Source organism: Rhineura floridana, chromosome 14, assembly GCF_030035675.1.
Source record: "Rhineura floridana isolate rRhiFlo1 chromosome 14, rRhiFlo1.hap2, whole genome shotgun sequence".
NCBI lineage: Eukaryota > Metazoa > Chordata > Lepidosauria > Squamata > Rhineuridae > Rhineura > Rhineura floridana.
In genome coordinates, this window is record NC_084493.1 from 14,963,553 (window position 1) to 14,978,291 (window position 14,739).

The following is a 14,739-nucleotide window of genomic DNA, read 5'->3' on the forward strand; positions in this document are numbered from 1 at the left end:
TTTTTCAGAAAAAAAACAAAAAAGGCTTCGAAAAAAAGGGGGGGACGTTTTCCTGAATTTTTCTGGGCCTTCACATCTCTGCTTCTGAGTAAACATGCATAGGATTGCACTGCATGGTTGCTATCTTAGGCACAGTTAGGCTGCAATCCTACAATACTTAGAAGTGGCTTAGAAGCCATTCCAGCATGTATGTGGTATATAAATTCATAAACAATACTACTACTTACCTGGGAGTATGCCCCAGTGAACTCAGTGGAGCTCACTTCCGAATAGGCACATCTAGGATCACACTGAAGTGCACCCAAGTCCATAAATTTTTGCTTATCAAACTCCACAATCAGGCTGTTAGACTTAAAGAATTAATGTTTACTATTAAGTCCTTGGTAATGGGGGGGGGGGGGCTGAACAAACAAACAGCAGCCTCAAGAATATTTAACGAAGAACATTCAATAAATGAAAGTAAAAGTCTCATCAGGCAACAAGCATAATTATTAAAGACGTAGCTTTTGCATAAGAAGCCCAAGAGCTGGAAAGAGAAGACAAAAAAACCCCCTGCAGATCCTACAAGCACTGCTAACATAAAGAGGAAATTGCAGAGGGTTAAGAGAGTTCCAAGGCCTGGCAAGAAACCAGGAAATTTAAAGCAAAGACTCAAACTTCAGCATGCCTAAATATAGTCTCTCCCATAGCATATGGTATGGCAAAAATCATTTACAGTACATAGCCCCGCAGAGCCAGCTAACATTATTAGTGGCTCAGTCTGCGTCAGCACATGGACAGGCCAGCCAAATCCAGAGGCCAAGAGGTATTTTGAGAGTTTCAGTGGAATGATCATTTCACAAAGATGGCAAAGAGTGAGAAGCCCTGTGTGTCTTTCACATGCCCAAACAACATCTAGATGAACCTTCCCCAAGTTGGTGGCCTCCACCCTCAGTCCGCCCCCAGCCAATCCCTACCCGGCTTCCTTCTTCCACCCAGTCCAGGTTGTCAGCTTCCTCTTCCTTGTAGTCTAAGCAGGGAGGAGGATGGGAACAAACCTAGAACTAGTTGGCTCTGGCTCCACCTACTGTTGGCCTCCCTGCTGTCTGCCCTACCAGCCCCAAAGAGGCGCTAGCCACCATTGTCAGGTGGTCTTCCACTTTTTTGCTCATTTGAAAACCACCAATCTACTCACCAAGAGTGCAAACCTATACATTGGCTGGGGCTGATTAGAGTGGTAGTCCAAAACATCTGAAGGACACCAACTTGGAGAAGGCCGATCTAAAGAAATGGACCCAATATCCCAGTATCGCAAGGAACCCTGCTCTACATCACTTCCTGCCACCGGTAGGGAAACGTATGGAATCATGACGTCAGGAAACAGAGAAAGCTTGTCTAGGCATTACTAAGGGGAGGGTGGGCAGAAGAATGAAACAGGGTGCCATTTTTGGCAGTGGTCCCATTGTTAGCATATAGCCAGAGTGTGGCACAACAATATTCTGGACAATGAGAGCCGCTTCAGGTCCCTGCCTGAGCCCAAAAGCTGAGCCGGTGGTCTTGGATAAGTTGCCATCACTGAGCCTAAACAATCCCATAGGTATCGATAATCCCAGGGGTGCCAAGGACTGAAGGGGGCTTCTATGCACATTCATCTGAAAGCCCATTGGCCCATTACAGCAAATGGGCACTGCCTACATATGTCTTTACCTGCCTGCCTTATATCCAGTCCAGGGGTTGGCAATGACTTGTCAGCCTCCCCCTCCTTAATCTCAATGTGCTGCCCCTTGTAGAATCCAGCAAGGAGGATAGGGGCAAATCTAGAATGAGTTGGCTCTGCCTGTCATTGGCTCTGGCTCATCTACCCTTCACCTCCCCACTTTCTGACCCGCAAGTCTCAATGGGCACCAGCCGCCATTGCACAGAAACCTCCGCTTGACTGGGCGCACTGATAAGGGAACACAACACACTCAGAAGCTCCCTTCAGACTGAAGCGGAACCTTCAAGGACTGAAGAGCAGTCTGCAAGCACAGGGGTGTCCGGAGTGGGGCTTACATGCATGGCCCCCCTCCCACTCTAAACCCTCACCATGTTCAGGCAAACAAGTTTATTATGAGGTGGGAAGGATGGGTGTATCCAGCACTAGTCCTATTCACAGTAAACCCACCAAAATTGACAAACTTAGGTTCCTCAATTTCAATGGGTCTACTCCAAGTAGGACTTAGTTGGATATAGCCCCATTCCCTTCAACACCATCCCAAGCCTTTCCTCCTGTACACTTTGTCATCACCACACACAATCATATTAATCCAAAATGATACCCCCGTGCACCTAGAATTAGGTACTTCCCTTGGGAAATACAAATGCAATGAATATGAGATAATGATAAGTTAGAAGTTACAGGAAGTCTGATTTCAGCTAAATAGCAGGAAAAACGTCCTACCTGTTAGAGCAGTACAACAGTGGACCAATTTACCTAGGGAAGTGGTGGGCTCTCCAACACTGGAGGCAGCTGGACAGCCACCTGTCGGGGATGCTTTAATTTGGATTCCTGCACTAAGCGGGGGGGGGGGGTTTGGACCTGATGGCCTTATAGGCCCCTTCCAACTCTACTATTCTATGATTCTATAAACCCACTTTCACAAACCACAATTTGAGCTGTAGGTCCATTTAGAAGTGGGTCACATACAGAAGCCTTTCTGTAGGTAGGTTAGTAGGCCCTGGATTTAAACAGATGGACTTGTGGCTTATTGAACAGACAGCTGGATTAAATGAAGTCAGGTAAACCTTTTTCAACCTGTGTGCAACCTCTCCAGGAGTTGCATGCTAGTGATGGGTGTGGTCACCACTAGGGATGGGCGAATACAGTGAGGGCTGGCCATTGGGGTAATGCCCCACCAACCTGAGTTTGTGCTGCCTGCCTGCCTGTTAGCCTGCTCCTTCTTAGTGTCAGTGTTGCCCCTTATATAATTCAACAAGGAGGAGGATGGGGACAAAACTAGAATTAGATGGTTCCGTCTGCCATTGGCTCTGGCTCCACTTACTGTTGGGCTCCCTGCCTTACGCCCCACCAGTCTCAAAGGGCACCAGCCACCACTGGGAGAATATGTCAGTTTCTGTTTCTCTCCGTTTCTCCTTTCTTAAGTTCAGTTTTCCACCTCAGTTTGCAAATGATTATTTTTTTTTAACAGACTTCGTGAAAGTTAGTCAACATTTCAGTGTCAATTTGGAATGTAGTTTTGCTTAGTATATGCATTTTCACAAAGCAATTTTGCCTGCAAAATGCATTTTTGTGTGTTATTTTCTAACATATTTATTTATATGCACACAATACCCTAGTATATGCATTTCTGTAAGGTGTAATTGACTTGAAGGCACATAACAACAACTTGGCTGGACAACTTCACTGCAAGATTCAGAGACAATTTTCTGCCATCCAACTTCTAGTTCTTGCACTTCAATTTTTTTTGCCTTTATATCCAAAAGCAGGCTGGGTATATTTGGGTCACAGCAAATGGTGAAAAATGAGGGCTCAATGACCCCTTGGGAGCCCAACCTTAATCAGTCTTATCATTCCATTATCACAGATGAGTTATGCCTCAACAGTGTGGAGTTCCCAACTATGTGTGCTCGCTTTGTAAAAGAATTAACATGCCGTATATCCATTGATCACAAGGGCAAAGGAGCCACTTTGTACTATTTGTCTATCTAGTATTGTCTACTCTGATTGGTAAAACATCTTTCCAACTGGAGTTGCCAGGGATTGAACCTGAGATCTTCAGCATGCAAAGCACGAGTTCTACCATTGTGCTATGCTCCCTCCCCATTCCAGTGAAAGAAAAAAAATAAACCATGCAAGATATGAAGCCACCTACTATAAATCTCTGGGAACCAATGCCAACACCTGGATGGCCACAGGTTCCATATCCCTACCTTACAACTTCAACCCTTCACTTCAGCCAAACAGATGATGCAGGATTTTACTACAATGACCTTTGAAGAGTTCAAAATATGAGTTAGGCTTACAGGGGAGGGGGAGGACAAAGGAAAGGAAGGTATCAAGCAGGGCTGTGGAGTCAGTACGCCAGACCTTCGACTCCGACTCCTCTATTTTTCTACTGTCCGACTCCGACTCCTTCATAAATGGCAAATGTATATTAACTAGTAATAACAAATTTACTGTAGTAAAATGGTAGCACAAGGCATTTCATCACCACCACGTGAATCCAGAGGTTGGAAAAGTTACTTTTTTGAACTACAACTCCCACGAGCCCAATCCCTGGGGCTGATGGGAGCTGTAGTTTAAAAAAGTAACTTTTCCAACCTCTGGATTCACGTGGTGGTGATGAAATGCCTTGTGCTACCATTTTACTACAGTAAATTTGTTATTACTAGTTAATATACATTTGCCATTTATGAAGGAGTCGGAGTCGGTACATTCTACCGACTCCGACTCCACCCAAAATTGCTTCCGACTCCACAGCCATGGTATCAAGCTTGGGGATGGGAGTTTTCAGCCCAAATCTGGCTCAAAGCAGACAGGCCAGACAGATTCTTTACCATTTTGCTCAGTGGTGGGGAACCTCTGGCCTGCAGCCCTAATTTGGCTCACAAGGCCATTTTCCCAGAGCAACGCCCACCTGCTCTACACCTGATGTCACAGGTTTAAATGGATAGTTTTTATTATGTACATAGTGTACATCAGTTAAGAGATTTTAAGAGCAGTTTAGAAATGCTTTTAACTTAGTAAAAATAATTATGTATGGAGCAGGAAAAAGACATGGCTACAAAGGAACCACCAGGAGCCTTAAAGCATGCCCTCATTGCTCCTTGGCAATTGGAGCTTGTATTCATTCAGCAACTCACCAAATGAAAAGCCGTACTAGGTACACATTCACACCATACATTTATTCCACTTTAAACAATCGTAGCTTCCCCAAAGAATCCTGGGAAGTGTAGTTTTTTTAAAGGGTGCTGAGAGGTCTTAGGAGACCCCGTTCCCCTCACAGAGCTACAATTCCCAGAGTTCTCTGGGAACAGAGACATTCACTGTTAAGCCACTCTGGCAATTGTAGCTCTGTTGAGGGGAATTGGACTCTCCTAACAACTCTCAGCATCCGTCACAACCTTTCCCAGGATTCTTTGGGGAAAGACATTATTTTTTTGAAAGTGGAGTAAATGCATGGTGGGAATGTGGTCTAGGATTGGTTCCGCTTGGGAGTTCCCAATCAGAGTTCATGAGCGGAGCCAATCCCTGCTGAAGGCGAAATTTCTGGGCACCTGCAAACCCTTCTGGAATTGACTGTGCTCTGAAATTCCCAAGTAAAGTTGCTTTCTGCCAAGGCAGGGATCCTTTCCTTTTACTCAAGCCAGACTGTAGAGGATCCTTGTCAAAGCATAGTTTGCACGGCCCAAGACTCTGGGCCCCATCTGACCTGTACATTTAAAGCAGTATCATACCACTATAAACAGACATGACTCCCCCAAAGAATCCTGGAGAGTAGTTTGTTAAGGATGCTGAAAGGTGCTTCCCCTCCCAGAGCAGCTTCTCAATCAATCCCTTTCCCCAAGGGTCTGTGAGGGGAACTGTAGCTCTACAAAGGGAACTGGGGTCTCCTAACAACTCTCAGCACTCTTAACAAACTACCATCCCCAGGATTTTGTGGGGGAAGCCATGACTGCTTAAAGTGGTATGAAACTGTTTTAAATGTGTAGTGCAGATGGAGCCTCTGTTTTTGCTGCAAGAGACTAACACAGCTACCCCTCTCAAAATTCAAGACCACCAGAAACTCCCCAAACCGTACTTTTTCATGGTTAAATATAAAGACTAGGGCAAGTTTAAACATTGCACTACTTAACAATTCTGTAAAACTGGATTACAAATCTTTATAACTTGGAATAAAGACTTTGCAACTGATTCAGTGACATACATTACCAGAAAGGCCCCTTACCATTCTAAAAGACCTTACTTTGATCTATGGGAAGTGGGGATTGGCTCTTTAAAATGAAAGAGGTGAGGAATCCATGTCATTCATGACACTTTAGCTGCCCTAATGTCTCCTGTTCTACTCTGGAGGTTGTTGCATGGACAGACCCCAGCAAGTCAAGACACTGGGTTGTATTCAGCTCAGTCCTACTCAGAGTAGACCCACTGCAATTAATGGACCCAAGTAAGCCATGTTCATTAACTTCAATTGGTCTTCTCTGAGTAGGATGCATTGAATTCAACCCACTGCAACCTATTAGGGATCATAGCTCAGGCTTGCATGCTAGAGTTCTCCAGTTCCAACCTTGGCATCTTCAGCCAAAAAAAAAAAGAAAATATGGTAGAAAAATGGAAACGGACTGCCTTCAAGTCAATTCCGACTTATGGCGACCCTATGAATAGGGTTTTCATGTTAAGCAGTATTCAGAGGTGGTTTACCATTGCCTTCCTCTGAGGCTGAGAGGCAGTGACTGGCCCAAGGTCACCCAGTGAGCTTCATGGCTGTGTGGGGATTCAAACCCTGGTCTCCCAGGTCCTGGTCCAACACTCGAACCACTACGCCACACTGGTGATGGTAAAAACCCATGCCAGAGACCCTGGAAAGCCAATGCCAGTCAGGTCATATCCACACCACACAACACATTTAAAGCGCATGGCTTCCCCAAACCACAATTCCCAACACTCTTCACAAACTAAAGTTCTCAGGATTCTTTGGGGGACGTCATGTGCTTCAGATGTCTAGTGTATATGTGATCTCATTTTCAACAATAACACTGCCCCCATCTAGCTTACATAGTATGATCTGGATCAGTGATTCCCAAACTTCCCACACACACACACACACACACACACACACACTGACGACTTAAAAATTGCTGAGGGTCTTGGAGGACCACTTAATGATTTTTCTGCCTGCTGTACTAGGTGCTGTATGATTTTTAATTGCATTGTTATTGCATCTTTTATTTCTTCTATTGTATTACGATTTGCATCCCACAGAATTCAAATTGTAATTTTTTATTTCTTGTATTTTCTTGTATAGTATTACAGTTTGAATTCGATGGAATGCAAATTGCAACAAGATACAAAAAATAAAAGTAGAATTGTCGTTATACGCCTTCAAGTCGATTACGGCTTATGGCGATCCTATGGATCAGTACCCTCCAATAGCATCTGTTATAAAATACAATTGAAATCGATTGAATATTTAACATGCACATGCCACAGACCACCTGAATGAAGCTCAGGGACCACCGTTTAGGAACCCCTGATCTGGTTTAAAGCAACTTCCTATGTTCTATGCCCAAGGTGCAGAATCTGGTACACCCTCACTATCACTTATCTTCTTCCACCAAATGACAATACTGTCTCATTCCAAAGGGGCGAGGCCACAATTTGCTCTCAATACACACACAATTTTACGCATCGGTTCAATGAGCCCAAACAGCCTCCCCTAATGAGAAAATGCAAACTTTGCTTATTTACAAGTAGATGCCAGCCACATACAGATAGCTCTCACCTGAAGTAAAAAGCTAGCTGGCTGGATGGAATTACAACAGCAGCAACTGAAATGCATCAACAACCAGCTTGCTCTAATCTGGTGGCTTTCAAAACCTCCTGCCTCCAAGGGCCATTTTCAGCCTAGGCACACCTACCACAGAACCTTTGTACACTGCAGAGTATTCTGAGGAACGTCCTGTGAGGAAGGTTTTGAACTGCAAAAACAGGTCAGGCAGGGAAGTGTCCAGATCCACAGGACCTCTGAGAATGTGCCCTATAAATGTATCCAAAGCTTATCCAAGTGATGATCAATAATGTGGGGTGGAAATTTTTCCAGGGCTTTATTTTTCTGTGGGAAAAAGCCCCTGTTTTATAAGTTCATTTGTAAGAAAGCAGGAAGAAATCTGCTGAATTGCATCTTGTCATGAAGTCCAGCATCCTGTTCTCACAGTGACCAACCAGATGCCTATTGGAGCCCACAAGTAGCACCTGAGCACAACAGTATTTTCCCCACTTATGACTCCCAGCATACTGTCTCCGACAGTGGAGGGAAAACAACGAATGGATGCCAATGGCAAACAAAGCACTAGGCAAGCTTGGCGGTTTTAACTTTGTATGCTGAATGCAAGTAAAAGGAACATGCTAAATTAGATCACTCTCTAGATCATTAGAAAACTTTCCAATGCAAACCAAAAATTTTCCAATGCAAATTTTGCAAAGGAAATCTTTTCCAGAAAACTCTTATGTCTGGTAAAGATTGAGAATAACGGGCAAGCTCTTCAAAGAAGCTTCCCTACCATTGCCAAACTTCTCACTAAGAAACCTTTGATCAATTTCCCGGGAACACCTTTGGAAAATCAAATCACAACCCTGGGCAGCTCCAACAGGAGTGGACCAAGAAGCACTTTGAAGAAAGGTTCTAATGGAAGGATCAGACAGATACAACTGATGCTCTGAACACTCATCAGCACCACCCTAACTAAAGGCAAGCCTACCTTCAGGACACAGAGAGTCAAAAAGACTGCATGGTATTTCAAAAACAATATAAACTCAATATAAACCCAAGGTCAATGCCATTTTTAAAAAATCATATAATCCAAGGCACACCTCTTGAACAAAGCAGATCAATCCATGTATTCCAGACTACAATTCTAACTCCTCGGAGTTAGATCTAGATCTGGATCTAGAACCTGCTCCTATATATGTTTACCCAAGAACAAGTTTCATTATTATTGATTCCGCCTGTATCCCATCCTTCCTCCAAGGGTATCAAGGCAACATACATGTATCTCTCCCCATTTAAGCTTAACAACCCTGTTTAGGAGTGTACTTCAAAGCCTGAGAGACAGCAACTGGACCACAGTCATCTAGTGAGCTTCATGGCCAAATAGGGACTCAAACACAGATCAATCTAAGTCCAAAACTCTACCCTCTCCACCCCATCTCCAGTGGATCTTATTGCCTATAGGCACACATAAGACTGCAGGTCTATGATGTAATCCTATACATTTCTACTAAAAAGTCCCAATTGAGTTAAATGGGACCTACTCCTAAACTCCTTCGAAGGCTGCAATCCTAAAACCACATTTTAGGAGGTAGCTCCGCTGAACACTGTAGGACTTACTTCTCAGTACAGATGTAAAGGATTGTGGAGCATGTCTCAACAGTGCAATCCTATAAATGTTTACTTTGATATAAGCGCCATTGAGCTCAATGGGATGAAGAAGGTCCATCTAGCCCAGCATCATGTTCTCATAGTGGCTAATCGGGTGCTGACGGGAAGCCTGCAAGCAAAAACATGAGCACAGCAGCACTCTCCCCCATTCATATCCCTCAGCAACTGGTATTTGGAGGCATCCTGCCTCCAACATAGGAGGTAGTACACAGCCGTTATGGCTAATAATAGTCACTGGTAGCTTTATCCTGATTAGCCTTATGTCAAATCCCCCTTTCATTGAACTTGTCAAGGATTATCAATACCTCGGCACAGTGATTAACCAAAATGGAGACAATAGTCAAGAAATCAGAAGGCGGCTAGGACTGGGGAAAGCAGCTGTGAGAGAACTAGAAAAGGTCCTCAAATGCAAAGATGTATCACTGAACACTAAAGTCAGGATCATTCAGACCATGGTATTCCCAATCTCTATGTATGGATGTGAAAGTTGGACAGTGAAAAAAGCTGATAAGAGAAAAATCAATGCATTTGAAATGTGGTGTTGGAGAAGAGCTTTGCGGATACCATGGACTGCAAAAAGACAAATAATTGGGTGTTAGAACAAATGAAACCATAACTATCACTAGAAGCTAAAATGATGAAACTGAAGTTATCATTCTTTGGGCACATAATGAGAAGACATGATTCATTAGAAAAGACAATAATGCTGGGAAAAACAGAAGGGAGTAGAAAAAGAGGAAGGCCAAACAAGAGATGGATTGATTCCATAAAGGAAGCCACAGACCTGAACTTACAAGATCTGAACAGGGTGGTTCATGACAGATGCTCTTGGAGGTCGCTGATTCATAGGGTCGCCATAAGTCGTAGTCGACTTGGAGGCACATAACAACAACAAGGTGGTCATCACTACTTCTTACGGGAGTGAATTCTATAGTTTAACCTACTGAAACCCTTAGGCTAACTCTGTAGCAGTGGTTGTCACACTCGCACCCTCCAGACCACTTGAAAATGGCTGAGGGTCTTGGCAGACCACTTCATTTTTCTGCCGGTTGTAGCAATTGTAATGTGCTGTACGATATGTTATTATAGATTATTGTTAGACATGCCGTGGACCACCTGAATGAAGCTTACCTGAACCATTCAGACCAACCCACTCTCCATTTCGAAGTACACTCCTAAAACCTCCCATTTCTCCAATTCCAACTTTTTAAAAACATAAACACACCCCAAAACACACCTACATAAGAGGGGGTGCACTGTGGCAGAGCAGAGGAAGAAGGGAAAAGAAAGGCAGGAAACCAGAGTGGGAAACTGAACCAACCAATCAAAATAAGCACACTGTATTTCTTTCCTTTCCAAGTAAGAGTGGCGAAGTGTTTAGAGTACTGGACTAGGGCCTAGGAGGCCAGGGTTCAAATCCCCACTCAGCCACAAAGCTCACTAGGTGACCTTGGGCCAGTCACTGTCTCTTAGCTTAACCTACCTCACAGGGTTGTTGTGAGGATAGAGAAAGAGAAACATGTATGCCACCTTGAGCTCCTTGGAGGACAGATGGGCTATAAATGCAACAATAATAAAAAGTGTGGTGTTATTTTTAAAAAAAGAAAATTAACGATCAGAGAATGAAAGTCTACAGAACACTCAGTTTGAAACCTGTAGTGGCACCTGTACTACTCATCCCCCCTAGGGATCAAGGCATACAGTACAAAACAAGGGGGCTGTTGTCATATATGTATTAAGAGAGCCACAGAAAGACATCTGAGAAACAACATTTTAATAGATGAAATAAATACTCCAGTACATGCAAGATTAAAAAAAAGACACTGAAAAAATAATATAAAAAAACCAAATCACTTTCTTCTTACGAGTGTAATTTCTCCCACCCCTGTTTTAAAAACACTCACAGTAGCTTTTTCCCCCCCAGCTTGAAAATCACATCCAGTCTCCGTTCCTTTCTCACTCAACACATCAAATGCACTTCTAACCTAACACTTGATTCAAAAGTAATCATACAAAAAACAAAAAGGTAGCTACATCCATCATTTAAAGTTTTGCTTCTTTCAGACTGTATGAAAACTGAGGTAACAATTTTTTTCCTTCCTGCACAACTGAACAGTAAAGTTTAGAAGGGAAATTTTTGGAAGACCAAAAAAAAGTTTTAAAACCGCATCCAGCGCGATTAAGGCTCTCTCTCTCTTTTTTAAAAGATTCTCCCATCTCCCTCCCAACCTATAAAACCTTAGACTGTTGTTGTAACCAATTGCTTGTTTGTAGACCTGGTTTTAAAAACCTATGTAACTGAACCAACTTTGATGGTCTTAAAAAAAAAAAATCCCTCTCCCCAAAATACCAGCCATTCACTGTTGGTTTGTTTCTACATAGGTTAAAAGGTGACGCTTTTTGCTGCCTCATTTTTTAAAAATTTTAAAATTAAAAAAAAGTCAAAAAATTGGGCGCATCGACACAAATTCTTTGGTATACATAAAAAAAGGGTCAGGAGAGGGAACCTAGTATGTTTGTGTTAGCAGTGACCATGGTATATCTAAATTGAAAAGATTAATTCACAGAAATTGAGTTCGCTGGCGGTAGAGTCCGAGGTGAAGATCTTTCCCTTAGTGCCTGAGATAACAGATTGCAACCATCCGAGACGGCGCAAGCAGAGTTCCGCAATCGTTCCCTGTATTCAGTTGTTTTGGAGCTACTTTCGGAGTGTTGGGCTATATCCCTGAGGCATTGGGTCAGGAGCACGCATGCGGAGACGACGCTCATTGCGCCCCCCAAAATGGCAGTCTGCACGGCTTTGCCCTCTGGGTTAATGGTGGCCGCTTTGCCCAAGAACTGAGGCTCGGTGGCAAAGCCCACCAATGCACAGACAGACTGCACCAAGGGTCCACTGAACAAGACACACCGATTGCGCGTCAGCTCGCTGGGCGAAGTCTTGACTTCCTTGACACAGGCCAAGAGTGCCGAAGCACTGGTGCTCATACACTTAACACTGAGCTTGAACTGCTCCTTGGCAAACTTATCCTTGGATTTCTCACTGGCTAGGACACAGATGTCCGTCAGGAATTTCAAATTCTTCGACATGTTCTGGGAGACCTCCAGCAGGAGCTGAGGGCTCATGTCAGCCAAAGGGGTGATCTTCAAGATCCCGCAGCCGTGCTCCACCTCGTGCTTACACCTGGTCACCTTGTAGCGATCCACCAGGCCAGGTAATGCTGGCTGAGCCCCTGGGGTCTCCACCGCAGCCAGGTAAGCAGCATGGGCAGAGCACTCCGTCAAGGAGACCACCAGGTCCCCCATCTCCACCAAGATGCCGCCCACCTCCGCAAAGCGTCCCATGTTGAGCTGGCTTTGGACATCATGGGTCAAGATGGACAGGCCTTTTGTCCTGGCAATGATGGTGTCCCGGCACTTCTCGAAGGACTCCCCAAAGACGGACAGACTGTCCGTATTGACCGGCCGGCTCTCACTGGACAGCAGGAGCAAATCCGCCACGAGTTGCATCTTGATCTTGCAGTGGTCACAAATGGAGATGAGCTTCTTCCTTTGCAACGTGCCGCTGCTGGGGGTGGATGCCTCACTAGTGGACTTGCCAGAGCCGCCGCTAGCCATAGTGCCTGGGGGGCACTCGCATGCCTCTTTGGACCCCGCTGCCGCCACCGCCACCACTCCCACTCCTGCCACCTCCTGAGGAGTCCCCACTCAGCCCAGCAAGATCTCTCTGCCTTTTCCGCACCATCATTCCATTAATCTCCACGAGTAAAAATAAAGTCTTTGCGGGCAGGAGGAAGAGGAGAGAGTCGGCGGGCGATCAGCCCACTCTGAAGGGAACCTGGTGCTACTCCACCTTCACAGTGAAATGATACAAGCCTTGGAAACAAGTTTCGGATCTCCTCAGCCCTTTGGCGGATGCTAGCAGTAGCTCTCAGGAAGAGTCAATCCCGGATTCCGCAATGGCATGGTCAATTACCTTGTCTTTTTCCCCAGGGATGGTCCTTTGGAGAGAAGCGTTCCTAGCAAAGAATCCAAACAATGTTTCAGCTGTTGCAAAAACAACAACAGTAACAATCATGGGGGGGGGGAATCAAAAATAAAAGTTTCCTGCAGAATAAATTACAGAGGCGGGTTTCAATTCGAGAGAAAAAGAACCAGGGCGGGGTATATATATATTTTAAAAAACATTAAGAAAGGTGGGTGAGGAAAGTGACGATCCTGTTACCGTTTAGCTCCTTTCCAATCCAAGCTGTCCCCGCGGCCCGGAAAGGGGCGAGCCAACGCCATAGGCTCCTTTAAAAGCTCCCGAGAAGGCAGGCAGGCATCTCTCCCTCTCTCCCTCTCCCCGTCGCTATCAGGAAGAACAGCAGAGGGTGTGGCCCGGCTGAGCTCTGGCTGGGGAAACTGGCCGCGCGCAGGAGGAGGAGGGTCGCTTTGATTTGCTCGGCTGGCCCAAAAGTGTTTTGTACGCACCTCACCTCCGGTGCAAAAGAGGACACGGCCGATCGACGAAGGCTAGGCGTGGAGGGCGGGCGGGAAGCAACGATTTCCTCTCCCCTCCCCACCCCCGACACACACACACACGGAACCCAATCCAGCAGCTGGGGAGGAGGGAGGGATCCTCAGGGTCACTCGCCGCGCTTGCTCCTTTTCTTTTCGCTGCCTCCCCCCCCCTTTTTTTTTTGCTGCCGCCGCCGCCGCCCAACTGGCTTCCCCGGCTAAGAGAAAAGAGGCGTCCTCCGACGGCCCTCCAGGGGCGCGGGCGCATCCGATCGCCGCCGGGAAACAGAGAGGAACTTCAGGCTCTCCCCGCCAGAAAGGGGGGCGGCTGCGCGGGGCTGCCTTTGCAACAGATGGGGCAGAATCCCAGCCGGCCGCCCTGCGCCTCCTCTCTTACCCTATTTCCTCCCTCTTCATCTTCTTCTCTCCAGCCCTCCCTGGCTGAATCACCAACTTCAGGGGCTGGAAGGAAGATCCCCACCCTCCTCCTGTCTCTCTCTTTTCCACTTCCCAAACTCTTTTTAGGAACCGGCGGCTCTCATCAGCTGCCTCGGCCCGGCTGCTCCTGCATGGCTGGGGAAAGGGCGGGCGACTGCTGCCTTTTTTTTTTTCTCCGCCTCCGCTCTAACCTCCCTCCTAAGCCTATAGCGATCTTTTGTGCGGCCTGTCGCCGCCCTTCATTTTAAACGCTGCCCTCCCCACGGCGGGCGGCTCCACGCCCGCTGCTGCCTTAAAAGCTCCACCCCAGGAGGGGGAGAAAAAGAGGAGGAGGCGCCACCATCGCCGGTATAAAATAAGCGGCGGCGCACTTGCAGCGGCCGCCCCTGTTACGCACGAGATCCGCTTTGGGGTCGGCGCGGTTGCTGTTCACATGTGGGAGCGTGCTGGCCCCTGTCCAGCGCGAGCTTAACCATGTTTGGTCCGAACTAAGCCTCCCCCCCGTTGCTTTTTCTCATTAAAAGGAGTTCCTTCCCCCCCACCTTTCTTTTTTTTTTGCAGCGATTCAGTGAAAGGCTGTCAACTGTTACCAAACATTACCGGGAAGTCCTATTGAAATCGGGTTTATTTCTAAGCATGCCGACCTAGGAGGAGGTTGCTGAGGCTG

At 46.0% G+C, this 14,739-nt stretch overlaps 1 protein-coding gene across 4 annotated transcripts; it reads right to left on the reverse strand.

Moving 5' to 3' along the window:
• Positions 1 to 10,891: 10,891 nt before the first annotated feature.
• Positions 10,892 to 14,360, reverse strand: TLNRD1 (talin rod domain containing 1). 4 transcript variants are annotated; one of them, XM_061595673.1, is made up of 2 exons: positions 14,032 to 14,360; positions 10,892 to 13,153 (listed from the first exon to the last, which is right to left on the reverse strand). In XM_061595673.1, exon 2 carries the CDS (start codon positions 12,750 to 12,752, stop codon positions 11,694 to 11,696), a length of 1,059 nt encoding a protein of 352 aa, XP_061451657.1. In that variant the 5' UTR covers positions 12,753 to 13,153; positions 14,032 to 14,360; the 3' UTR covers positions 10,892 to 11,693. The 4 variants fall into 4 exon arrangements, with proteins under 4 accessions (XP_061451657.1, XP_061451656.1, XP_061451655.1 ...); XM_061595672.1 differs by having other exon boundaries at positions 13,613 to 14,360; XM_061595671.1 differs by having other exon boundaries at positions 13,608 to 14,360.
• Between the last annotated feature and the right edge of the window lie 379 nt (positions 14,361 to 14,739).